This window comes from Eurosta solidaginis, chromosome 1 (assembly GCF_040869045.1).
Source record: "Eurosta solidaginis isolate ZX-2024a chromosome 1, ASM4086904v1, whole genome shotgun sequence".
In the NCBI taxonomy this organism is placed as follows: domain Eukaryota; kingdom Metazoa; phylum Arthropoda; class Insecta; order Diptera; family Tephritidae; genus Eurosta; species Eurosta solidaginis.
In genome coordinates this window covers 316,376,467-316,403,997 of record NC_090319.1, presented here as the reverse complement: position 1 = coordinate 316,403,997, position 27,531 = coordinate 316,376,467, and the positions used below count along the sequence as shown (strand labels likewise).

Here is a 27,531-nt window from a genome sequence, read left to right as displayed (position 1 = left end):
GAACTTAGCAGTAATCATTTTGTGATCTATTGGCATATTTTAGGAGGGTGCCCGAAAGAGGGAACAAAAATTAAAATTCACCATATACCTTGTAACCACCCTAGTGGGACACACTTCATTTTTGAATAGTTCCTTAACAACCTAGAAGTACGAGTTTCTAACAATGTATGATAAGTATGAAATGAAGGAATGACTTGCAAAATTAAAAATAACAACTTCCAACTTTTTGGGTGAAAGGTGGGAAAAAGCTAATACTGCGCTATGAATCGAATAAAAAGAATGCAGGGTTTATGTAATTTGGTATTTAAATCAGCTTCACTAATTAAAAATGAGCTACGGTAGTTATTTTTCTTACAAATCCTCGAGTGCTAAGTCACAAATCGTTTGACAGCTTTTTCAAAACTTTAAAAGTAAAAAAAGGTATCGAAAATTAATTTTAAGATTAAATTTAATATTTTTGAGTTGATTGAAGATTTTTACAACATAAGTATCCAGTTTTATAAGAAAAATTATCTCCGCACCAAGGTTAACTTTCCCATGGAACCTCTGTACTTTATTGACCAAAAATTCTTGTTGGTTTGCGTAGTTACATTTACGAAATTCATGGAAGTTGTTTCTTAAATTATAGAAAATAATAAAAGGAGAATTTTATTGACGAAACTAGCTGACCTCGTTTTGCCCAAAATTTTGGTTAGAAATTTGTCACTATGTTTGTCCCTGATGGACTCCTAAACTACTGAACTGATTTTGAATTTGTTTTGCACCCCGTGTGTAGTTCGATGTAACTTGAAATATAGGATAGGTTATACCTCAGTTTATAGTCGCAATATCATTTTATTGCAAATTTGTTTATTTGTTTATACGTAATAATAAAATGTCACGTATACGCACCGGCACACACATCTTCAGGTGGTGCGGATATACAGTTATGTTCATATTAATAGCAGTGGTTTCTTAGAATCCTAATAATTTATCTTAAGTAAATCAAACCAAATTTAAAAACGTTTGTGTTATGTAATAACGCATTAAGGCTAATTATGTTAAGAGCAAAAAATATTTCTTCTACACCACGCCAAGTTGTTGTAAATTTGAAAAAGATTACACAAGTGTCAGAAAAGCATGTTCATAAAACAGTTTCAAAAGATTTTTATTAAAAAGTCATTATAACTAAAGATATATAGTGAATTAACTCAAAAAACACAAATAGTTGACTAATATTTCGTTGTATAACCCCCATTTCGGATGACGGCGGCACATCTACGAGGCATGGAGTCCACTAAGCGCTTACATCGGTCCACTGGTATATTTGCCCAAGCTGATTGCACTACTTCGCACAATAACTTCGCATTGGACGGTTTTTTTTAATCAACGGCGAGCTTTATATCCTCCCATAAGTTTTCAATGGGGTTCAAGTCCCGGGATTCAGCTGGCCACTCCATTACTGCAATTTTGTTCTCCCGAAAGAAATCCTTTGCTCGCTTGCTCGTATGTTTTGTGTCATTATCCTGTTGGAAAACCTATTTTAGGATTTCCTCTTGTACATACGGTAGCATAACATCTTGAAGGATTTCCACATCCTATGTTTTTTATTGATAAGCACGTTGTTTAATTAAACACCAACCAATTACACGGAAGTACAGTTATGTTCATATTAATAGCAGTGCTTTCTGAGAACCAAAAACATAGAATGATATCAAGTATAGCACATCACCAGGCCCGCCGAGAAGGTGGGGGGAGGGGGGGATTAGCCCCGAGCCCAGGGTTTCTGAGGAGGCCCGCGATTTAGAGGTACTGTGAAATTTTTTTTAATTCAGGAGAGTCTTTAGTTGTTCGATGTGCAATTTTTAAGCCGAATTTCAAAAGCAACGAAGAATGAGAAGAAATTGAGAGAAGGGAAAGGAGAGAAGGAGATTGAGAATGAGATAGAATGAGACGAAGATGGAGATAGGTGAAGCGAAAAAGACGGAGGGAGGAGTGAAAAAAAGGATTAGGAAAAAGTGAAGAGAGGGGGAGGGCAGAGTCAGACGGAAAAAGCTTATTAAAATGTATGCAGATAGGCCAAATTTCGGGCAGAACAGCGTCTGCCGGGTCTTCTAGTAGATTTATATAAAAGAATAAAATAAGGCTGCGTAACTCTGTGCGGTGTTGAGTTATTGAGTTGATACCGAACCTGCCCCCAAATTCCAATTTTCGCTTAGCTAAAATTCCATCTCCAAAAATCTCTAAAACAAAATCAAGTGCGCAGAAAAGCATGCAATATTTATTACCATGTGGTCAATAGCAAATACCACCTAAGTAATAGCAGTTAGGCTGCTATCGATTATGACTAAATGGTACTAAATGCTGCGTACTTTTCTGCGCACTTGATTTTCTTTTAAAAATTTTTGGCGATGGAATTTTAGCTTAGCGAAAGTTGGAATTTGGGGCTAGTGTCACTGAAGTTAACACACTGTTTCGTTATACCGTGGGGCAATGACGCCACTAACAGCAGTACCACTACAGACTCATCTTCGACATAACATCAATTCTCAACACTTCAACTCAATGCCGCCAGTAACGCCAATAACTCTCCTGTGCTAATCTACTTAGTACTGGGTATTATGATCGGGCGACATCTGTAATTCGGTAATCGGAAGTTGCTGTTAATCAAAACTTCACCACAATTCCGCCAATAACACTGCTGTGACGCCACCTACGACGAGTAATAAATACCGTTATGAGCGGGCTTCATCTTTCATTCGGTAGTAGAAAGTTTCTGCTAGTCATATAATACCACCAACGAATATTATAGCATGAGCGGGCGACATCTGCAATCGAGGGTTGCTGCTATTCAACACTGTGCGTAATACGCGAGCATGGGATTCACCACGTGGAAAGACATTTTTCTCATATAAAATAGCATGGTCGATCTCATACCCGCGAAGTAATGGTATGAAATATTGCTTGATAGCATGTTTTGAACCTTCTTGTTACTTCTAGTCACCGAGCGGTATAAAAAATACTCTTTACGAATGCTTTCATTTGATATCCATATTGTATAAACACTATCTAGTGGTACCCGGGTCCACGTTTTGGTCTCAAGACCCTAGCCACCCAGCGGTATGAAATATAGCATATAGCCTATTCGGGTACCTAGATAATATACCTACAAAATTTTATAAAAGTCGGTCCAGTAGTTTTCAAGTTTTAAGCATCTCAACATACACTCACCACGATTCATTTTCATATATCGCTAGCTTAATGTGAAAATGTGCTAAGTCAACTTTTACGAATTTTACAGGAGACGAAAAAAATGAATAATTTTTGAAATAACCTTTTTTTTCAAAACTGTGGATGAGGATACCTTAACTGCAATACTTTTGAGTGGAGAAGCTTTGAAAAAGATAAATAAAAATCATGTATACTAACCCAGAAGCTATTTTATGACTTAGCACAATTTCCGCACTCAAAACAAAATTTGTCTCCTGACTTAGCACTTTTTACTAAATATGCTTTCCCCCCCATCACTGTTTTTGTTGTTGTTGTTGTTGTAGCGATAAGGTTACTCCCCGAAGGAGTGTTATCGATGTGATGGTCCTTTGCCGGATACAGATCCGGTACGCTCCGGTAACACAGCACAATTAAGGTGCTAGCCCGACCATCTCGGGAACGATTTATATGGCCACATTAAACCTTCAGGCCATTCCCTCCCTCCCCACGGTCACCAGAGCCTCGTCTGTTAGTGAAACAAGATTCGCCACGGGATAGGTGAGGTAGGCAATTGGGTTTGGAGAAGCTATATATTGCGCTGGCAACCTGAAAGGGTTGCGCTACACAGCCCCTTGAATCTGGTATTTTAGTCGCCTCTTACGACAGGCATACATACCGCGGATATATTCTGACCCCTTAACCTCACCTTTAATGACTGAAATAAAACACTAAAACTATATATTTCACAAAAAATACTATTTATTTGTCAAACTATTACAAACGATTTTGATCTGGACTCTTTTGCCGGATGGTGCGAAGACAATAACACAGGTCTGCAAAAATAGGTTTTTTTTTTTTTGTTTTGGATCAGGAAGTCATTTCCGACGTATTTTTGCGCGCTGAATCCGAATCCGTCCTCATATTTGGCCTAGCACGTCAGGATTTTGAGATATCCTAACCTAAAAGTGCGAAAAACGCTGTTTTTAGCATTATTAGAGTTTATTTTGTAATAACAGGAACTTTTTCCTGGTTACAAGTTGTCGTGAAAAACCGATTGCCAGAAAAATATGTGACCCAAAGTGCTAGCAGCCACCTCATGATATATGACTTCGACAACAGACCCCAACTTGATTTGACCATATCTCGGAAAAAAAAAATCGAATCGAGGCGTTCGAAAATGGATTTTGTGGGGAAAGAGTTGTTCTCAAAGATACTGTAAGCAGATTTGCACAGAAAAATTTCCTGTTATTACAAAATAATTTCTAATAATGCTAAGGTTAGGATATCTCAAAATCCTGATGTGCTGGGCCAAATATGAGGACGGATTCGGATTCAGCACGCAGAAGTAAGTCAGAAATGACTTCCTGATCCGAAAAAAAAAACCTTGCAGGCCTGTGTAATTTATATTTAAATTCAAAGAAATGCAAAATCCAAAAAACAACTGCCACATACTTTATCTACAAACTAAATACTAAATCTCTTAATCGTTGTCAAGAGAGCAAAGACTTGGGTGTAATTTTTGACTCCAAACTCTCTTTTTCTAGTACCATTGACTTCGTTGTTTCAAAATTTGTTGCAATGGTTGGGTTAAGTATCCTTGGTCAGAAGTCGTATTGAATATTGCTCGATAATATGGAATCCTTTTGTGAATCTAACTCCTATAAAATTGAGAGAGTTCAAAAAATTTTTACGAAAATTGTTTTACGTATACTTCACAGGCCAGACGCAAATTGCTTGATCTTCAGGCTTTGCATGACAGAAGAACTTTTATCTCACTCATGCTTGCCTATTCTTCTATATATATAAAAAGAAGTGTACATTTTGATTGTCACTCCATAACTCGAGAACGGCTGGACAGATTGCCATGAAATTTTTAGGAAAGACACAGGAAGGAGAGATGATGGTTAGTTGATTTTGAAATCCCAAATCGGTTTAGCCATATATATATAAATCAAATTCTGTGTGTGTGTGTTCGTTATGGAAACGTATTTCCCACACATCAATCATCACCAAATTTTGGTTATGGGTTCCTTCGATCAACGGGAAGGTTTTAGGCTAAAAATAATTTCGATATATAAAAGGGGCGTGGCACCTCCCATACAAATGGAATCTTTGGTACTGCATACCTTTGAAGGTATACATGCCAGAACATTGAAATTCAATGAGGAGTTATATGAGGTCAATCCCTAACACCACCAAGAAAATGTGGAATTTGGAGAAAGGGGGCGTGGCACCACCCATACAAATGGAATCTTTAGTAATGCATAACTTTGTAGGTATACATGCTAGAACATTGAAATTCAGTAAAGAGTTATTTGAGGTCAATCCTTAACACCACCAAGAAAATATGGAATTGGGAAAAAGGGGGCGTGGCACCTCCCATACAAATGGAATATATTATACTGCATATATCTGGATGTCGTAATGGTAGGATAATTAAAATTGGTAAGGAGCTATGTGACGTTAAGTCCTAAAACCTCCAGTAAAATGTGGAATGGGGAAAAACTATGGCTGCCGTACAAACTTAAGTTATTTTAACACCTAAAGTTTGACTGCATTGTTGAGTTTAGCTGTTATGCCTTTTGGACGTTTAGTAATCTGCCGCTGTTAAAAAAATTGTTTAGCTTCAGTCTATCTACATCTTCTATAAAAATCAAATTCTGTGTGTGTGTTCCCTATGAAAACGTGTTTGCTATACTTCGATCATCACCAAATTGTGGCTCGAGGTTCCTTCGATCAAGACGAATATTTCAGAATTAAGAATTTTAAATTTAAATGTTTTTGTTTTTTGGCTATGCGAAAGAACTATCTTATACTACGTTTCCACCGAACTTAAACTCCGTGTTTGCCAAACTTTTTATGCTAAATATCTTTTGACAGAAATTGAATTTTCCATTTTCGCTTTAGAATTATTGGTACCGAGGTTAAAACGTGTATTTCAATACCGCTCTCTATATTTTTTGGCATGTTTTAGCCGCCGTATGAATTAGGCAAACACGGAGTTTGGGTTTGGTGGAAACGTAGTATTAGCTCCCAAAAATGATCATGTTAATAAAATCAATGATCGCTTTCAAAATCAATTTCCTGGTGAAGTGACGAAATATAAATCGATCGACACAGTTACAGATGCAGATAAAATTGTGAATTTCTATACTCCTTAGAACCAAAAGGGTTGCCTGCACATATATCAACTTTGAAAATTGGCTCACCAGTCATGCTTCTTCGGAATGTAATCAAAACAACAATCATAAGCGGTAAAAGCAATACAATAATATAAAATAAGATACAATAAGATACAAGAATAAAATTTTTTAACAGAACATTTCACCAAATATGCGTACAAAATTCAATTCAATTTACAGAACAATAAATTAAAATATCAACAAACAAAACAGAAAAAATAACGCAACATCCATTCGATCTCGGGCGTTACAACGTGCGCCTGGTAAAGCTAGTAATGTAATAAACTCTAGCACGAATTGCTCTGATTTATCTAATTTGTTCATTCCATATATTCCACTGCATGATCTTCAGCATAATAGATTATTTATCGAAATAACTCATAAAACGAATTATGCTATGAATGAACCTATAACTAGGACTATACATCTAGCAAATCGATTCAGAAGTGTTCTCAATTTTAATAACAGCTTATATAAGTTTAAGCTTGAATTGCTTTCTATTATTAACTAGTCTGTAACAAAGCATGTACATAGTTATCGACATGTAAGAATTGAAGTAGATTATGGTCAGCGCAAAGCATTTATCAAATACCAAAGGCTTGTCTCAATTGGGTGAATCCAATTTCAAGGGGTTGCCGGCGCAATATATAGGTTCTCCAACCCAATTGCCAACCTCACCTACCCGTGGAGAATCCTGTTTCATTGACAGACGAGACTTTGGCGACCCCAAGTTCCTCTTGGAACTAGGGGGTGGGGAGAGCGGTATGGCCTAGAAGGTTTAATGTGGTCATATAAATCGTTCGCCAAAGAGTCGGGCTAGTACTACGTTAGAGTAGTATCACACACGGTCATTAGATCCACTGTCTTGGGAAAGCTTTTGCTTCACCACTTTGAGTGTTCTTGCGAAGGACAAAGCCTCACCTGGTAGATATATGTGCCTACGTATTCACAATTGTAAAAGGAGCCGTAACGTGTATTTAAACTTGGTTGATAGGCTATAATCAATGTGATTCACTCCAAGGGACTAGTTTTGGATAGGGCCGCCAACTTTAAGAAATGTCAAACCGTGAGGCTTGGGTGTTGAAGGATGAAGTGTGAAAATCAAAATTAACATTTCATACGCTATTGTATAGTTTCGCAAATAAACAACAGATGTTTGAATGCAAGACTTAGTGATTTTTCAAACCCTTCTCATAAGTACATATATCCTCAACTTAAGTATGAGGTAAGAATAATTTCAAAGGAGTGTTTATGCCCCTAGAACCTACTAAAGGATTTTTGGTCACTAATTTCGCTTATTCTTGAGGACAATTTAAAAACATGTTCGCCTTGGGTCATTTTATTTGAATTAATTGTTCATTATTATTTTTTTCAAAAATGCAAAGTGAGCATATAAATTTATTATATAACTTTTCTTTTAGTATTTTGTTTTAATAACTTGCGGAATTGGGTAATGGAAAGTCCGTGTTAAGCTGACATCGAAAGCGCCTGTTATTTTAAATAACTTTTGAATAGTTATAAAGAGTTAAATTACGCAATTAGTTTCTTATAACTGGCAGTGATGCGCATCCGTTGATGCCACTTTCGACCACATCCGACCAATTTTCGACATGAACAATAAATGGCCTAAACAGTCTTAAACGAGTAGAAAATATAGTAACGCGCCGGACGCCGATATTTTTGACATACGGCGGCGGCGTGCGAAAAACGACCAAAATCGGCGGCGGCGGCGGCGTTTATTCGGCGGTGTATATCTCTAGAATGAATTAAATAAGTAAATAAAACGCGCGCACAAAGAAATTACTAGTAATTCAGATTGATATTATTGACAGGTTGACTTGGCACATTCTTTTTAACAGCTAACGCCTTAGCACATTTACACATCATTGTCAACAGCACGTAAAAATGAAAAATAAAAAAATTTTTTTTCTGATCGATGTATTTTGAATTTTGTTTTAAAAAAGCATTAAAAGACAATTTTTCAAAAAAAGTGACTTAGCACATTTTCACATTAAGCTAACGATATATAGATTTGATAAAAATTGTCTCTGCTGGACTTGTGGAAAATCTTAACACTTTTGACTATTTCTAAAATACATACTATCTTTTCTGCAATAAAATGGAGGTGTTCTGAAATGTAATTGGAATATCTGAAATGACGCCCGGGAATTATATTTGGCTGTTTTTTTGTTACTTCAAATTACCCCCTAGTACCGCGCCTATGACTCAAATATCAAAAACGTGCAAAGAGAAAAACAGCAATGGTACATTCGGATTTGTTATTCATCTTCGAACACCGAAGCGAGTGCGCTGTGTTTTTCTTTTTTGTATACAAAGTTTTTCATTTATTTTGCTAAACTGTGAAATAACCTAATTTTTTGTTCCAACATTCGCATAATTAAAAGGTAAAGCGCGTTAAAATGTATCTAATGTGAATTAAATAGTATTAAAAATATATGCATGCAAAGAAAAAGAAACTAAATGATTATTTCATTTCATTCATGATTATGTGCTAAAAAAATTGATTCAAAAAAAAAAAAAAAAAATACATAGCGTACATAAATAAAAAGTGGTAGAAACAAATGTTTGTATTAAAAGGTATACATATATTCGTATTAACATTTGTACATACGTGTATACATATCTACCAAAAACCAAACCATATGTCAATATATATAAAATGTGTGTGCGTTACAATTTGTCAGCCAGTTTGTCGCCGCCGTCGTCAAGTATATTGAGTTTTTTTTTTACGAAAATTGTTAGGTTGGCTTGGAATGAATGATTGGAACAAACGAATTCGCCATTCATAATAAGTAATAGGGCCCGCTATTATTACTGGGTTATTGCGGAAGCTGATTGTTGCAATAAATAATAATAAAAAAAAAACATACGCACAAATGAACTGCGCTCGCCTTTTGTGAATTGTGTAATCATTGATTTTTCAAAGTGACGTCGTCAAACCTCAAGAGCGCATCGCACACGTTTATGTGAAAGCATTTCGAAGCAAAAATAAAGGGCAAATTACTGATACTTAGCATAGACTTGCCTTGACTTCGCGTAAACTTGGCAACTTAGCCACGATTATACTCCACTTAGCGCATACAATCTGACATCATAATCAGCTGTTTTCCAGCTTTCATTTTATTGTGAAATATTTGCTACAAAAAGTGGTGGTTTTTAAACAAAGTTAATTTTGAGTACTACAATTAATTTATGAGTGTAAAAATTAATAAATAAAATAAAAATAAATGTCAAGTTGTATGACAAAATGTCAAAATGAAATGGAAACAAACAAATGGCATCTCAAAATGTAAACGTCACTTAGAACTTACATAGAAAATCAAAATTCAACAGACTTCTAAGTCAAGTTAAGTGCTGCTAAGTTTTGAGTAATCAGTAACATCCAATGTTCATTTAACAGAACTGTAAGTGACGTTCTCTTCTTGGCGGCCATCGTGGTGTAATGGTAGCGTGTTCCGCCTGCCACACCGTATGCCCTGGGTTCGCACCCCGCCAAAGCAACATCAAAATTTTAGAAATGAGGTTTTTCAATTAGAAGACAATTTTTCTAAGCGGGGTCGCCCCTCGGCAGTGTTTGGCAAGCGCTCCGAGTGTATTTCTGCCATGAAAAGCTCTCAGTGAAAACTCATCTGCCTTTCAGATGCCGTTCGGAGTCGACATAAAACATGTAGGTCCCGTCCGGCCAATTTGTAGGGAAAATCAAGAGGAGCACGATGCAAATTGGAAGAGAAGTTCGGCCTTAGATCTCTTCGGATGTTATCGCACCTTACATTTATTTTTTTTTTTAAGTGACGTTCTCAAGTCAAGTCAAGTCTATGCTAAGTATGAGTAATGGGCCCTTAACTCAAATATTTTGACGCAAATTGCCCGTGTTCATTTGATTACGGCTCCTTATAAAATATGCCTTTACCTAATTGTGATTATGTTGTTAGTTATTATTCTTAAATGCTTACTTAACTTATGTAGGTACCTACTTATGTCAGTATATTCAAAAGTTCGTTATACAGTTGAACAACTACAATGATATTTTTAGTATAGAAAGGGTAACGTTTTTGTTTATCTATCTATATCATACTATGTTTGTGTGTTTGTGTGGATATACATTAGAGCGTACCATGATGCATGCAAAAAATAAATGCTAAGAATTGTATCTCCTGGTTTGAATACTTATGTACATATGTTATGAGTTTCTCCTTTTTATTTTCGATTAGCTACGATCACGGAAAACTGCTCACATATACAGTACAGTCGGAAAGTATTAGAATAAAATAATTTTAAAAAAACTTTAGTTAAACGGTTTTATTGAAAACAATACTTACATGAAGTAATAATACTAAAAGCTAGAATATAATTAGGTAGGTCCTAGCTACTAGTCATCACACTCCTCATCAATCTAGGGCGTTGATCAGACTCGACTCTGCGCCACGTATGCTTGTCCCTCCTCCAACTCCAAAATATTTTGATGTCACTTCTACCGGACTGTATGTAATATGTATTTGTTCCAAATATGCGCCAACTCGGACATCATAGGTCGCTTTCTATTCATGTATGTATTATGTGTTCCAAATATGAACCAAATTGGACCACAAATACGATTTTTTTGAATATCTCGATCCTTGCGCCACCTAGCGGCGATTATTTTCATAGGTCGCTTTCTATTATTGTATGTATTATATGTTCCAAATATGAGCCAAATCGGACCACAAATACGATTTTTGTGAATATCTCGATCCTTGCGTCACCTAGCTGCGATTTTTGTCCATAGGTCGCTTTCTATTCTTGTATGTATTACACAATACGATTTTTGTGAATATCTCGATTCTTGCGCCCCCTAGCGGCGATTTTTTCATAGGTCCTTTCTATTCTTGTATGTGTTATCTTGATCCTTGCGCCACCTAGCGGCGATTTTTTTCTCATTATTGCATTCATCAGCGGGTTCTGAACTATATTCCAAGTTTCAAGCTTGTAGCTTATCGGGAAGTTACTTAAATTTCAATTACAAAATTCTTGCCAACCAGCCAGCCTCTGTCAACCCAAGCAAAATAAAACCGTTTAACAGGATAAAAAAAGATGTTGTTGTCTGTTTAGCATCAGAATTGTATTTGACCAGATTGAAAATGGTCAATCGAGAGGAAATATCCGTCGAAATAAGAGGCCAAATCATAAATTTTGCAGAAAACAGGAAAAAACTATCGAGAAATAGCCAGACTTTTGAAAATATCTCTGTGCTCAGTTCACACGGCCATTAGAAAATATGGGGAAACTGAAAAAATACTAACAGAAAACGATCTGATCGACCAAGAAAGACAAATCAAAGAATCGACAACAAAATATATGCAATAAGTGCGACCAATCGACATCAAATCTGCATCAGAAATTCGTGCTGAAGTCAATGAAGACTTGGATTCACCAATTTAAATAGAATCTCTGCTTGGTAGTATGGCTATACCTGATAGAAAGACTCCACAGATATAAGAGCTTTTGCTTCTATGACATTTGTTAAAGCTGTGCCCATTTAAGACTTGTATTATGGCGTAAACTATCTCTTTTTTTCCGAAGTACTAAAAATTATGCTAGCTTGTTAATCTTTGAGCATATAGCTAGCTGAAACAACCAAAAAATGTTGTTACGCTTACCAAAAAAGGACTAAATAAGTTGCTGCACTAAAGGAGTAATCTTACGTTAAATATCTGGTACAGCTACTTACTAGTGTTGGCAAAACATCGATAGTTAGTTCTGTGGATTAAATCGATTTTTGGTGAGAAAACAATCGATAGTTTCGATAGTATCGATAGTTATTAGTAGAAATAAAACATTCAGAAAACTTGATAATGAAATATAGAAGAATTATTATTAAACGAAAGTTTATTTAAATCGAATCCTTTTTGAATGTAACAAACAAGTTAATGACAACAACTATATTAAATATACACAGATGAAAAGTTATGTTTCATAGTAAAATGATTTAATCTGCCTACTGCCAAAATATTTCAGGGATAATCACATATTTTATAGCAGTCTTGCATTATTGATTGTGAATATGGCGGATATGGTTTCAATCAAAGTATTTGATATTTTGCTATAAAAATAAAATTTTATTCAAATTGGTATCTTTCAATCTGTTTCTTTTTTCGCTATGTGTGTGGCCGGCTTTCGAAAATATGCGCTCAGATGGCAGTGATGTTGCGGGAGTGCATAAATGCTTGTCAGCAAGTTTCTTCAAGCTATTAGAAGAAGACGCCCAATATAAGAGAGGACATTGGTCTTTATCAATAACTGGTTTCTCTATATGTTGCCTTATTTCTATTATTGCATCGCTCAGAGGAGAAGATACCACGGGTGTGTCTGCTGATGGAAAAAAAAGTAACGATTCAACTGTCAAACTTTTAGAACATACGCCTGTTATATTTTTTACTGGTGTATTGCAATGTTTTCTATTAGGTAATTCGTTTGCCATCATGGAACTGTATTCTATTTGTAATATATTTACAGCTTTATCTACGTCGGTTTGCGTTTTGAATTCCTTTTTCTTAAACCTTGCATCGAGGATCGTTCCTAGTATCAAAGCAGTTCTTGAATAATAAGGGTGGAGACGTTTTTGAACAGATTCCATGATAAGCTTCAATACGTCTTTTGCACAGTCAGTATCAATTTCTTTTTCCAATTCTTTCAACTGCAGCGTGATTCCACGAACAAGGGGTATTACTAAGGATGAAGTTGGGTAGCTTTCTCCTGATATCTTTTTTGTTACTACTTCAAAAGGTGCGAGCATTTTTAAAATTTCATCGATTTCACCATACTCTTCGGCATTGAGAGCAGGTGGGTCTTTTCACAATCCGCAAGAGCTGTTGATAGTTCGGTTTTCACTTTAGAAATGCGTTCCATCATATAATATGAACTGTTCCATCCAGTACATACTTGTTGAATTAGTTTCAGCTCTTCCTTATGGTTGAGTCTCTGTATTTGACGTAATTTGTCGGAACGAAATTATGTTCCAAACTTTTACACTTTTTTAAAATATTTTCAAAATGTTTGCTTTTAAAACTGTCCTGAACTAAGTTAATTAACCATTGTAGTGCCGTTATCCTTTACAATCGCTACCACTTTGTTTTTTAATTTTAAACTCCTCCATTACCAAGCCTATTACCTGTAAATAAGGTTTTTTACATCTAATCCTTTAATTATAGAGTGCAATTGACAACTTACCGTAGCAATACTATTTGCGCTGTGGCTTCCCTCCCCCCGTAACTTTTAATAGCGGTGATAAAATATTTTCACTTTTGATGACATGGCATGTGACAGCCAATATGCCCTCATTTGATGTCGAAGTCCAGCGGGTTAGGGGGACAGAATATACCCGCGGTAGGTATGCCTGTCGTAAGAGGCGACTAAAATACCAGATTCAAAGGGCTGTGTAGCGCAACCCTTCAGGTTGCCAGCGCAATATATAGCTTCTCCAAACCCAATTGTCAACCTCACCTATCCGCGGCGAATCCTGTTTCACTAACAGACGAGGCTCTAGCGACCCTAAGCTCCTCATGGAACTTGAGCTTGGGGCGGGAGGGGATGGCCTGAAGGTTTAATGCGGCCGCATAAATCGTTCCCGAGATGGTCGGGTTAGCACCTTAATGGTGTTGTGGTACCGGAGCGTACCAGATCTGTATCCGGCAAAGGACCATCACATCGATAACACTCCCCAAAGCCTTCGGGGAGCAACTTTATCGCTACAACAACACCATGTCGAAGTCCACATATCAGTTGATATAGCTGCATATTCACAAACATTCAAAAGCTCGCTCAATTTTTGTTTAATCTCTTCATAATAACTGGGAATCAAAGATCCTTTTACCGTGCTCCTACTAGGCATTTGATACACTTACAACTCTCTCAGTCCGTCCTCTTCACACAATCTAAATGGCTGCTTATCGACTGCAATCATCTTTATGAATGCTTTATCTATTATTTTTTTTTTTTTTTTGTTATATAATATCGCCATAGTATATATCCCGATTTAAGAAATCTTTGATTGCACTCTTCTTTTTTGGTACATCTGGTTCAGCATCAGACGGGATATCGAGAGAATTGTTTTCTTCAGTTAATGGCTCATGAAGTAAACGCTTTAGTTTGTGGTTATGCTTTCTTTTAATATGGTTAAACATGTTTGTGGTATTTCCACAATATTTAATTTACTGCAACAAAGCTCGCATTGTACGAACTTAGAGTTTTAAACTTTTTTAAAAAATTGGCACACACTGGACTTCTGCCTATTAATTTTTCACATTAATAATTTTCTGAGCTGAAAAGCGTTGACGTTAATTCAAATAACACAGAATATAATGAGACTGCGAATTCGCTCAAGAGATGCCAATGTGTAGAAATTTCGCAGGTTTTCTATTCACGTAAAGTGCGACATAATCGATAATTTTATCTATTGTTTTAACGAACTATCTATGGATCGAAAGTTCAGAAACCATCGATACTATCGATATACTATCGATGTTTTCCCAACACTACTACCTAACAGTTCTACTTGGGATCTAAGCCCTGGCCAATTTTAAGCAGAACTTACTAAACTTCTCACACATAATGCACATTTAGAAACTGTGCCCTGCTTATGGTATAAATATGTCGGCACGTCGTTGTATAGAAAAGTTCGAGCTATCTTCTTTACCTAGATTTAAATAATAAAAAAATGTGGCGCGGCTAGGTTTAAATATTAATATATTCTCTTATGTTTTTGTGTTCAAAATACTATCTTGGTAGTTCTTCAAATATACCCCATGGTCTTACGGAATGATCTGGTTGGTGGATACAAAAGCCAAGTAATATCGAAACCGCTTCCGAGGTACTTCTATAGTGACCTCGTTTATAGTTTTATTTATGATAATACCCCTGAACCACATATTGGCTCATATCTCGAAAACCCGTTAAGATATCTTACAACTTGTCGAAGTGTCCATCAGCAGCTTCCATTTGATATCCATATTGTACAAACACCGGGCTCAACGTATTGGGTTTTAAGACCCTAAAGATTTAGGGGTTCGAAATGTATCGTTAAGCTAAAGTTAGACCTCGGATGTTGTAACAGTGAAAGTTGCACTCAATTCTTTGCACATATGGACAGACATATAAAAATGTAAAGAACTGCTGATTTGGGTACAAAAAGAGAATCATGCTTGAGTACAAGTTGAGAAACAGCATTTTTGTTTTTGTTATATAAAAAAAAATTATCATGTTGTGAGAACGCTGATTTTCAAGTTGAGTCACTGTTGATGAACAACGCTTGAGATTTGAGAACTATGCTGGTTATTAATTTGAGGTGTAATGTGACTCAAACCTAAATGTTTTTTGGGTTATCATATGGGTAAAAATTTGCAAGAGCTTTTGTAAAACTTAGTTTGTATGATGCAAGTTGTATATCTATAAGAAATCACCCTATAAATTAGTTTAGCTGTTATATATTTATTTCATGTTTTTTGCTTTCTTTCAGACAATTACGCTTCAACAGATTCCTAAAGCGATCTCACAAAACACGCACAAATTTCATTGATAGTCAACAATTCTAATTCAAAAATACACACCATATAAACCAACAACCATACAAGTGACATTATTCAATCACTATTAACTGTGTATCCACATAAAAGAGCGATCGATCCACCGAACGTCTCCGCTACTTTGCTACCCGCGCACCATATACACAGCATGCACAAAGGCGATGGGCGGTTTTCTGGATAAGCCAAAAACTACAAAACATAACGATCATGGCGAAGGTAATAAACTTCTATTCGGCGTTAGCTCAATGCAAGGATGGCGTTGCGAAATGGAAGATGCATACTATGCGCGCGCCGGACTTGGTAGTGGACTCGAAGATTGGAGTTTCTTTGCGGTTTTCGATGGACACGCTGGTTGCAAAGTATCCGAACATTGCGCCTCGCATTTACTTGATAGCATCATTGGTACGGATGAATTTAAAAATGGTGATCACGTGAAGGGCATACGTACCGGTTTCCTACACATCGATGAAGTAATGCGAGAATTACCAGAATTAACGCAAGATGCGGAAAAATGTGGTGGTACGACAGCAGTATGTGCATTCATATCGCCAACACAAGTTTATATTGCGAATTGTGGCGATTCGCGTGCGGTTCTATGTCGACAAGGCGTACCGGTATTTGCAACACAAGATCACAAACCCATACTGCCTGAGGAAAAGGAACGTATACATAATGCAGGTGGTAGTGTTATGATCAAACGTGTGAACGGTACATTAGCGGTGTCGCGTGCATTGGGTGATTATGATTTTAAAAATGTTAAGGAGAAGGGTCAGTGCGAGCAGTTGGTATCGCCAGAGCCCGAGATATTTTGCCAAAGTCGTCAGGATACAGATGAGTTTTTAGTTTTAGCCTGTGATGGTATATGGGATGTTATGACAAATGAAGATGTATGTAGTTTTGTTCATTCGAGGCTGAGAGTAACTACCGATTTAGTGAACATAGCAAATCAAGTCGTCGATACCTGCTTGCATAAGGTACATATGATAATCAACTTAATGTGAAATTGAAGTGAAACTTCTAAGAGCTCGTTTTTGCTGACACGTATTAGTAATAACTGGGCAGGTTATTTAGAATAACTATTTGTAATTATTAAAATTGTTTTCGAAACATCTCCTTTTTAAGGGGCTATATGCAGTTCTAAATATTTTAGATTATTTCTTATGCATGCGAACTGGAGTAGCCAAGCATTTTTGACATTTGACGGCGCATGGTGGTTTTAGCTCAAGTACCTGGGGGACCGAGCTTTGTTCGGCAATCTTCGAGTATGCCGCATAACATACTTCGTTCTACATGTCATCATTAATCAAACTCTCCTTTTTTTATATGTACATATATTATGTATTTTTACTTACCAATATTTGATTTCCTTAAAAATAGATTAAAAAAGATATGAAATCGAGAACTAAATTATTTAGGTCGAGGATCTTCATGCGTCGAATTATTAATTTCAAACATTTTTCTAGTTATACACTATGAAAGTCTCACAATTTTATTACATTCCAAAAACTTGTAAATTTCACGAATGACAACTATCAGTTAGTTTAATTAAATGTCAACTTACTTCCCTAAGCGCAACCTGTTGGTAAGTAGTTAAATGGTTAGATGTCGTTTTCAAGTTGAACATATGCCTCTAGTGTTCAACGGTAGCAAATTATCATGATGAGATATATTTTTGCTATGGTGAGAAATCTCTCTAATAGTAATCTGTGAGAAATTGCAATTATTCATTTCATATTTGCCAAAAATATGCAATTAAATATATTTTGCTAGAATTTGCCAGGGTGCCTTGATTTTGAATTTCAATTTTATTAGCGTGTGTGAAATTAAGAAAATTAAGTCGAATCATGTGGATTTTTTACCGAATTTTTAACTTTAATGTTCTCCTTTAAAGCTTTAATAGAATGTGAGTAAGTAGAGTACTATTTCGTCTAACCACCCCATCCCTAAATGGCAACCCTACTCAAAAATGTCCCTATTGTAATGCGGAGTAAAATACCTTTCGTTTGATACCCATATCGGCATATCTTCTGAACATTTTTTTTAATTTCGCATAGGTGGCCAACGCTAAATGGCAACCCTACTCAAAAATGTCCCTATTGTAATGCGGAGTGAAATACCTTTCGTTTGATACCCATATCGGCATATCACATGCAATTTTTTTTAATTTCGAATAGGTGGCAACCTTAAATGGCAACCCTACTCAAAAATGTCCCTATCGTAATGCGGAGTAAAATACCTTTCGTTTGATACCCATATCGGCATATCTGATGCACCTTTTTTTAATTTCGAATAGGTGGCAACCCTACTCAAAAATGCCCCTATTGTAATGCGGAGTGAAATACCTTTCGTTTGATACCCTTATCGGCATATCTCATGCAATTTTTTTTAAATTTCGAATAGGTGGCAACCCTAAATGGCAACCCTACTCAAAAATGTCTCTATTGTAATGCGGAGTGAAATACCTTTCGTTTGATACCCTTATCGGCATACTTCAAGCAATTTTTTTTTAAATTTCGAATAAGTGGCAACCTAGGTAGAAAGTCTTGGAAGGTGATACATTATCTCTCCGCCAAATTTTATTTAAATCGATTGGGCCGTTCCCGATATCGTTCGGCTATACAAACATACAAATATACAAGAATTGCTCGTTTAAAGTTATAAGATAAGATATGCATAAAACATGGATTTTTTTGATTTAAATCAATATTTAACTTGGGTTATTTGTTTGCAGTCCCAAATGTCCCTTTTCCTTTAAGACGCAATGTACATTTAATTATTTCTTTGCAAAACCAGAGTTGCCGGGGGAACTTTTTCTAAGATTTTTTGTTTTTCTTGAGAACTGCATACGGCCCTAACGAGCTTATTTTCGTGACAGTATTGCCCGATTATTCGGATACTATTCTTGCGAAAATCTTCAAAGTATTTGATTAACTTCTTGACTGTTTCGAAATTCCCTTTAAATAAATCATATGAAGGTTTTAATACTGACTTATATATGGACAGAGTTCCATTGACAATTAATATTATGAAAGTACTATAATAAAGTAATAAGGAAGAAGTTACACTTCTATGCCACTTGCGTGTGTAATTTTAAATTCAAACCAGAGAACAGCAAAAATCGAGCACAACAACGTTCGATTACATTCCGCAACATCATCGTGTTCAATGATCCAACTTGCTTAAACAAACATAATCGACATTGATTTAAAATCAACCAACTTATTGCATGCGTGAATATAATCAATTCAGGCGTTTGCTCGTTTGCCTCACCAGCGATTACATTCATCGGAATGAAAAGGCAAATATGAAAACTCCATGCGTCTGAATATTTGCATGATTCTTTTGCCCTTACGTCACGGCGACAAGCTAAATATAAACATTGCTTACGATTCTGTTTGTTTGCCGAACTAAACGACACTGATGACCTGATATGAAACTTCTCGCTCTCTGAGACCGCGTGAAAATGTGCATTTTTTATGATATTGGCCATAGATGCCATCATGCTCAAAATCAAATTTGGGCATTTCAGAATAACTTTGGGTTATTTTACATGGTAAAGGTTTACCGAAAATTTACTCAAGATTGTCAAATGGGATATTAAAAAACGCGAATTTTTTGTCAGGATTACAAATTCGAAGAAAAAAATAACTCTTCCCCCTTGGACAATTTATCAGTGACAACACCTTTCATCGAAGGGCTGCACACGAAACGGGTTTTGGTAGCAACTTTCGATTGGTGAAAAAGTCAGCATCTTAAGCTGCCGGGAAACGCACAAATTTGCTTGATGGTTACCATAGCAATGGGTAGTTGTGCGCGTATCGGGCGATGTCGTGCTCACACGTATTTGTTGTCGGCTTCGCGTTGATGAAAATCAAAATTTTTAGATTTTTTCGCTTGACAGCTGGTCTATTTGATCGTGGCCAACGTTTTTGACAAGCATTATTGTGTTAGGTTTGTGAGAACCTGCAATGAGCAACTTTACGTTGCATGATGCTTTTAACTCCTTTAAGAGGTTCTCATGCGTAAACTGTTCACGTTTTGCATACAAATTTTCATCCACAATTTTTTTTTTTTTATTTTCTTTCTTTTTTTTCGCCAAAACAACTGCAGTTACAAGCAATAAAATATCGTCATCCGATGACATGTTTAGGTCCGCACGCCACGAATTATCAATGCAAATAGCGCTTGATGCTTTATGCTTGTGTGGTGGCCGGGCAAGCGACAATCACCCGATACGCACACAACTACCCGTTGCTATGGTAACCATCAAGCAAATTTGTGCGTTGCCCGGCAGCTTTAGTCTTCGCATTGATGTAAATGGATGCATAAAGGCCATGTTTTTGTGGAGCGTTGCGACATTCCATTTTGACAGCTGAGATAAATTGTAGGTATACGTATATGTAGGTTAACGCAACATGTTTAATTAACAGCTTTTGCGGATGACAACGCAGATACTTCACCAAGTGATCTAATTTCGTAATTTCTTATACATTTTTTGCATTTTTTTATTATATGTGGATTTACATATGTATGTACACTAACGTTTTGGTCGCATCAAAGTGAAAAAAGGGACTAGCCGTTGTTATCTTATGGCGGTGCCAGAGCAACAAAGCAAGGCAACGCAATCGAAATATATTATTTCATATTTTTTCACTTATCTTACACAAAATATTTCTACAATACTTTGCCTTTTTTATAAATTTTAATAAGTTTTTATCAGCTTACTTGCTGATTTATTGAAAATAATGAAACCGAACGGATTTCTTGGCGTTTTTTTTGGCGTATTTTAGGCAACTCTATAGCCATCTGATGTTTCAAGACCCATTCTTGGAAACGAATGAACTTTTGTTTACAATTGAATGAACAGACAGCTGATTTCAAGACCCATTCCTGGAAACTAATTGAGAGAGAATGAATGTTTCGTATAAGGTCATCAGTGCTAAACGATACTTATTCTCGTTCTTTGATTTTATTCTCCGCTTGCCTTGGTTTGATCAATACAATCGTACGCAAAACCTGTTGGGTCATTCGATCGCAATCATGCTGACGGAGTCTAGTAGAGACAGATGTTGAGTTTATTCAATTATGAGTTTATTCAATAATGAGTTTATTCGCATGATTGAATGTGAATGCAAGTTTTAGTGTTTGATTAAATCAAAAAAATTGTGATTTTTGCAGTTCTCTGATTCAAACATTATTTGAATATTTAAATGTTTAAACGGTTTTTTATTTATTTCAATAATTACAGGGTAGCCGAGATAATATGAGCATAATTATAATCGCTTTTCCTGGCGCACCGAAACCAACTGAAGACGCCATTGAAGCCGACAAACGGTTGGAGAAGAAGATCGAGAAATTAACAAGAGGTTGTTTAAGTCGAAGTTTTTGTTTTTAAAATAATCTTATGTGTGTAGCTATACTGTTGGCAACTCATCAGATGTAGTATTACTTTTTATATAACGCATCTAGCTTACTGTTTTAACATTACGACTGCCCATAGTTAAAAGTAGTAAGTTCGTGCATGCAATTACTTTATTAAAGTTAGACAACAATCAATTATATATCAGGCAAGATCGAAGCAAATAAACTTCTAGTTAATCGTAAAGTTGTCTATGACATCGTAATGTTAAAATATATAGTTGTGTCGAATAAAATGTAGTACATAATCTCTGCTGAGTTACCGATAGGTATTTATGTATATAATACGTTGCTTAGTTTAAAGTACTCGTATGTAATACATACAAATTGTGTATGTAAAGTAGGACTATGAATTAAAAGGCCGACACGTGTGAAAAATGGCAATAGTGAAAAACGTAGTAGTTTTTAGGAAAACAAAATACGAGGGTGGCTATTTATATTTTGAGCCTTGGCAACACTAATTGTTTGCCGGCGCCATCTGACGTTTTCAGTTGAAAGTTTGACGTTTTTAAGCATAACCTTCTTCAGAAATTTTGACATTTGAGCAGAACTTGTGTTGTTAACAGTAACTTAAAAATTGTTACTCAGCGAAAAAATGGAATTAACTCGTGAAAATTTTAGTGCGATGATTTTTCACGAGTTTCGACGTGGATTATCAAGACAGGAGTGCTTTGAACAACTTACTTCCACTTTTGGTGATGAAGCCCCATCCCTTGCCACTGTGAAACGCTGGTATAACGAATTCCATCGTGGCCGCCGTTCGCTCAGGGACGAAAGTCGTGAAGGTCGTCCAAAATCAGTTGTTGTGCAAAAAAACATTGACGCTGTGCGCGAACTTATATTGCACGATCGTCATACGACTTATTGTGAGATTGAGGCATCCCTGGGCATTAGTATACAAGCATCAATAAGATATTGCATGAACATTTAGCTGTGAAAAAAATTTGTTCGCGATGCATCCCGCATAATTTGACAAAAGCTCAATCCTCAATACCTCAATCGGAGTGGAAAAAGTGCTACGAAAATTGGTTTAAACGCATGCAAAAGTGTATTGATTATCATGGAGAATACTTCGAAAAACAAGCCATTTTCGATAATAAATTACTGTATTTTCATTATTAGGCTCAAAATATAAATAGCAACCCTCGTATATACAAGTTAGTGTGTGTGTGTGTGTGTACGCGCGTGAATAACACACACATACACACAATTTTTATTATTATATTCAATCACATATTACCTGAACTAGATAAACAAAAATCAGTTAAATTTTTAGCAAAATATTTCATAGCAAATTCATACCAATAATTATATGTAGTCATTTTCCTCTATATACGAGGACTTATTATGTTTTAATTTTATGTATGTAGTTCCTTATCAATGCGTTGTGCAAACGCATAATATCTAGTCAATCTTACCCATAAAACAAATCATCCATTTTATCAACTAAAGATAAAACATATGTACTTAATTTAAAACGTATTCGATTAGTTCTAATTTATTAAACCAAACCATTTTTTTTTTTTCAACTTTACCATTTTTGTTTTAAAGTTTGCTACATTGACTGCCAAGGATTATTCCTTCGACTTAAAGAAAGAACATATACCACTTTTCTTAATAACTAGGGCTGTGTCGAGTATCCTGTAGGTTATAGAGAGGTAGCCTTTCAGTATTATTGAATACCAGATAATTTCCCTTAATCACAACTAACAATTTATTAAGCGATTTTCTGTCTCACTTTTTCCAGATAAAATTTGTCATGCAGTTATTCATTTGCAATTTAAACTAACATTGTCATTGTATCTCTTCGGGAAGAAATAGGGTTCCGCATGGCCACTGCAGGAATACATATACATATACATTTATTTATGCAAACTAGAATGATATACTATTTTTACCAATGGCTTAAAACATTTAATTGTGTTCTAAACCACCTTCCCCTATAAGAATGATATGAAATTCATCATAAGAAAGAGTAGGAATGTCAAGGTCCACACACGAACTTTTTACTAAAAGAATAACCGTTTGGTAATATTGTATCCAGGTATGATTTTCAACCCATTATCTGGTATCCGGTTCTCCGGCAAAATCTCTTTGGCACAAGCCCACTTATAACACAAATATTTCTTATGTACTTACTACGAACAGTACATACTTGCGCTACACTTCTCCGACATTTCAATGCTTTCCAATTGAATCCAGTCCTTGAAAGATTTATTTAAAGTAATTGCAATAATCCAACTATCGAAGTAAGCATAACGATTGATCCATAAGCAAAAAAACATTTGATGTATGTATATTGGAACGATTTTCTGAGAACGAAAATCGACACTGATGATGGGGCAACACCGAAACCGTTTTTCTCCAAATCAAATTTTACAAGGGACGACGGGAAAACGTTCCAATATACATCAATTATCCACCCTGTCGGAAAATCAACACCACAAAACGAATCAAAAAAGCATTTCTTTTTTCGTCATTTGAAGTGAGCCTCCATGTAGATATTGGCTTTCGATAATCAAAATTAGACCCTTAATATATTTTATTTATTTATTATGATTATTGCAGGGTGGCTCCCAAACATTGAACAAAGAGTAGTACTCATATAACTATATGTATCCAAAATAAAAGTTAGCAAAATCGGATGACAAACACCCACACCTTTTAAAAAAAATTTTTTCAAGTCAAATTTTAACAAAAAATTTTATAACTTTGCAGTATATAAGTAAACTAGCAGACCCGACAGACGTTGTTCTGCCCTAAATTTAGTCTATCTGCATACATTTTAATAAGCTTTTCCGTCTAACTCTGCTCTCGCCCCTCTACACTTTTTCCTAATCTTTTGTATTCACTCCTCCCTCCGCATTTTTCGCTTCATCTATCTCCATCTTCGTCTCATTCTATCTCTTTTCCAGTCTTCTTCTCCTTCCCTCTTTTCTCTTCTCTCAAGTTCTTCTCATTCTTCTTCATATCTTATTGCCAGTCCCCGAGGGTGGTATGTATTTGGTTCCAGTCCCATTCCGAGTTCCAGTCCCAGTCCCACTCGGAGTCTCAGTCCCAGTCCTAATCCCAGTCCGTCTCTGGTCTCCTTCCCGGAAAAAAGCATCTTAAATACTAATATAGGCAAATTTATATACCAAATTTCAGGCAAATCGAATAGGACGTATGTAAATAGGTATGTGGGTATTATTAACTCATGTCTTTATTTCGGCTTCACAAGCATAATTATCAGTTTTGCCAGGTTGATGCGACTAAATCGAATATCACAATGAAAATTACTTTAAAGCTCTCAGCAACAGCTTTCATTTGATATCCATAATAATTTTCTTTGCTACGAACCTCACGGAGCCCGAGACCTTTCCAACGAATGCAAAACCGTGGAAATCGGTTTGTGCGTTCTGGAGTTATAGCATCAGGAAGGAAACCCCAACTTATTTTTATATTATAGATTACTAAAAAAATCATCTTTTATTATTATACTAGCAGACCTGGCAGACGTTGTTCTGCCCTAAATTTGGTCTATCTGCTTACATTTTAATAAGCTTCTTCCGTCTAACTCTGCCATCGCCCCTCTACACTTTTTCCTAATCTTTGTATTCACTCCTCCCTCCGTATTTTTCGCTTCATCTATCTCCATCTTCGCCTCATTCTATCTCTTTCTCAGTCTCCTTCTCTCTTTTCTGTTCTCTCAAGTTTTTCTCATTCTTCTTCATATCTTATTGCCAGTCCCAAAGGGTGGTATGTATTTTGTTCCAGTCCCAGTCCCAGTCCTAGTCTTAATCCCAGTCCCAATCCGTCTCTGGTCTACTTCCCGGAAAAAAGCATCGTAAATACTAATATAGGCAAATTTATATACCAAATTTTAGGCAAATCCAATAGGACGTATGTAAATAGGTATGTGGGTATTATTAATTCATGTCTTTATTTCGGCTTCGCATGCATATTTATCAGTTTTGCCAGGTTGATGCGACTAAATTGAATATCACAATGAAAATTACTTTAAAGCTCTCAGAAACAGCTTTCATTTGATATCCATAATACACACACATTCTAGGGGTATTCGGGTCCATGTTTTGGCCTATATCTCGAGACCCTAGTCACCCAGCGGTGTAAAACTTACTCTGTACTAAAGCACACATCAACAGTTTCAATTTGATACCCATAATGTAAAAACACATTCTAGGTATATCCGGGTCCATGTTTGGCCTATATCTCGAGACCCTAGTCACCCAGAGGTATGAAAATTACCCTCTACTGAAGCACTCATCAACATCTTTCATTTGTTATCCATATTCTATAAACACATTCTAGGGGTACCCGGGTCCACGTTTTGGCCTATATCTCGAGACCCTAGTCACCCAGGGGTATGAAAATTACCCTCTACTAAAGCACTCATCAACAGCTTTCATTTGTTATCCATATTCTATAAACATATTACAGGCGTACCCGGGTCCACGTTTTGGCCTATATCTCGAGACCCTAGTCACCCAGGGGTATGAAAATTACCCTCTGCTAAAGCACTCATCAACAGCTTTCATTTGATATCCATATTCTATTAACACATTCTAGGGGTACCCGAGTCCACGCTTTGGCCTATATCTCGAGACACTGAGCGTCGATCCTGAATTTTCTATAAACCTCACGGAGCCCCAGACCTTTCCAACGAATGCAAAACCGTGGAAATCGGTTCGTGCGTTCTGGAGTTGTAGCGTCAGGAAGGAAAACCCGACTTATTTGTATATTATAGATTCACCCTTATCGCGAAGTTCACGCGTAATAGTGTTCGCCTCCACTTCTTTTGTTCGGGTGAACTTTTTCCGCCTATCGGCAATTTCAGGCGAACAAAAGTTCATTTCGAAACAGCTGATGCTCTATTGCGAATTGGCAGTGAACAAATAATTTACTTACAATTGTGTAAATTTTGTAACCAAGCATATATTTCCTTAAAATATAACAAAAATAGAAATAAAAAGTTTTAAAAATAATGTTTAGTATTGCACTTAGGTTGATATTAATTGAGCTTGAGGAGAATATACATAAATGTGAAAGCCGTTCGGAGGCAATTAACCCTTTGGAGCTAATGATTCACTGTAAGCTAAAAATTACTATTTTCAGCACATTTGAATAACAAGTTAAATTTTTTCAATTAGTTCTCGCCAATATTAGAGGCTAAACAAGTCGGCATTCTAATATTTGCTAGTTCTTCTTAACACTCCTTGCCACCATTGAAGCAAAAATTTGCAGTTCCACCAATTGTAAAATTGTGTCCATGTCTTCGTTTTTTCGCATAGGGAAAAGGCGTCGGAAAGGACCATGAAGTGGGTCTTAGCCAATCTTGTTTCAGTGAGGTGCTCAACATTTTGGAACCGTTGCTTTGTCCACAATGGATAACTTGGCCGACTGATACGTTTTCATAAAAAATAGAATTTACAGCAATACAGGAATTTCACTTCTTCCACTCAGCTTCCGATTGTGCATTATTTATTGATTTATTTCTAATAATAAAAGAACATATAATTACGAGAGTATCAAATTTCAAAACAAAAAATTACCTAAATTTTGTTTTCCTCTCGTTCGCCTGTAAAATATAAGTGAACAAATTTGGGTTTCCCCGCTGTTCATTTCGCCCGAACAAAGAGTTGCCGATAAGGTGAAATGTTTTTCGAACATGAAAAAATTTTTCGCCACCCTCTGCGATAGGGTGAACAAAAACTGTGAATATTTTCGGGTGAAAATAAAACTCGCGATAAGGGTGATTATGTCAACATTCAACTCCAGTAATGATATGGTTCAACAAAATACAAATAAAAACGAAAATTCCAAAATATGCGTGGCTTCGCCCTTTTTCATTTAATTTTTCTAGAATACTTTTAATGCCATAAGTCGAACAAAAATTTACCAATCCTTGTGAAATTTGGTAAGGGCATAGCTTCTATGACGATAACAGTTTTCTGTGAAAATGGGCGAAATCGGTTTAAAGCCACGCCCAGTTTTTATACACAGTCGACCTTCTGTACTTCCGCTCGGCCGTTAACACGATAACCTGAGCAAAAACCGGCATATCTTTACTAAACTTAGTTCACGTACTTATATGAACTCAGTTTATCTTGGTATTGAAAATGGGCGAAATACGACCATGACCACGCCCACTTTTTCGATATCGA

At 36.1% G+C, this 27,531-nt stretch overlaps 1 protein-coding gene across 9 annotated transcripts in view; it reads left to right on the top strand.

Annotated features, from left to right (window-relative positions):
- The window catches only part of alph (alphabet), a 192,311-nt gene that overhangs the window by 12,529 nt on the left and 152,251 nt on the right, over positions 1 to 27,531 (top strand). For 6 of the 9 annotated variants that reach the window (XM_067761672.1, XM_067761671.1, XM_067761675.1 and 3 more), the window contains 2 exons: positions 15,883 to 16,923; positions 21,198 to 21,315. In XM_067761672.1, the coding sequence (XP_067617773.1) occupies positions 16,111 to 16,923; positions 21,198 to 21,315 (931 nt within the window). In that variant the 5' untranslated portion in view covers positions 15,883 to 16,110. Of the gene's footprint in view, positions 1 to 8,640; positions 8,777 to 8,850; positions 8,970 to 9,090; positions 9,185 to 15,882; positions 16,924 to 21,197; positions 21,316 to 27,531 lie in introns of those variants that run through there. The other 3 variants (XM_067761673.1, XM_067761676.1, XM_067761674.1) reach the window with 3 other exon arrangements.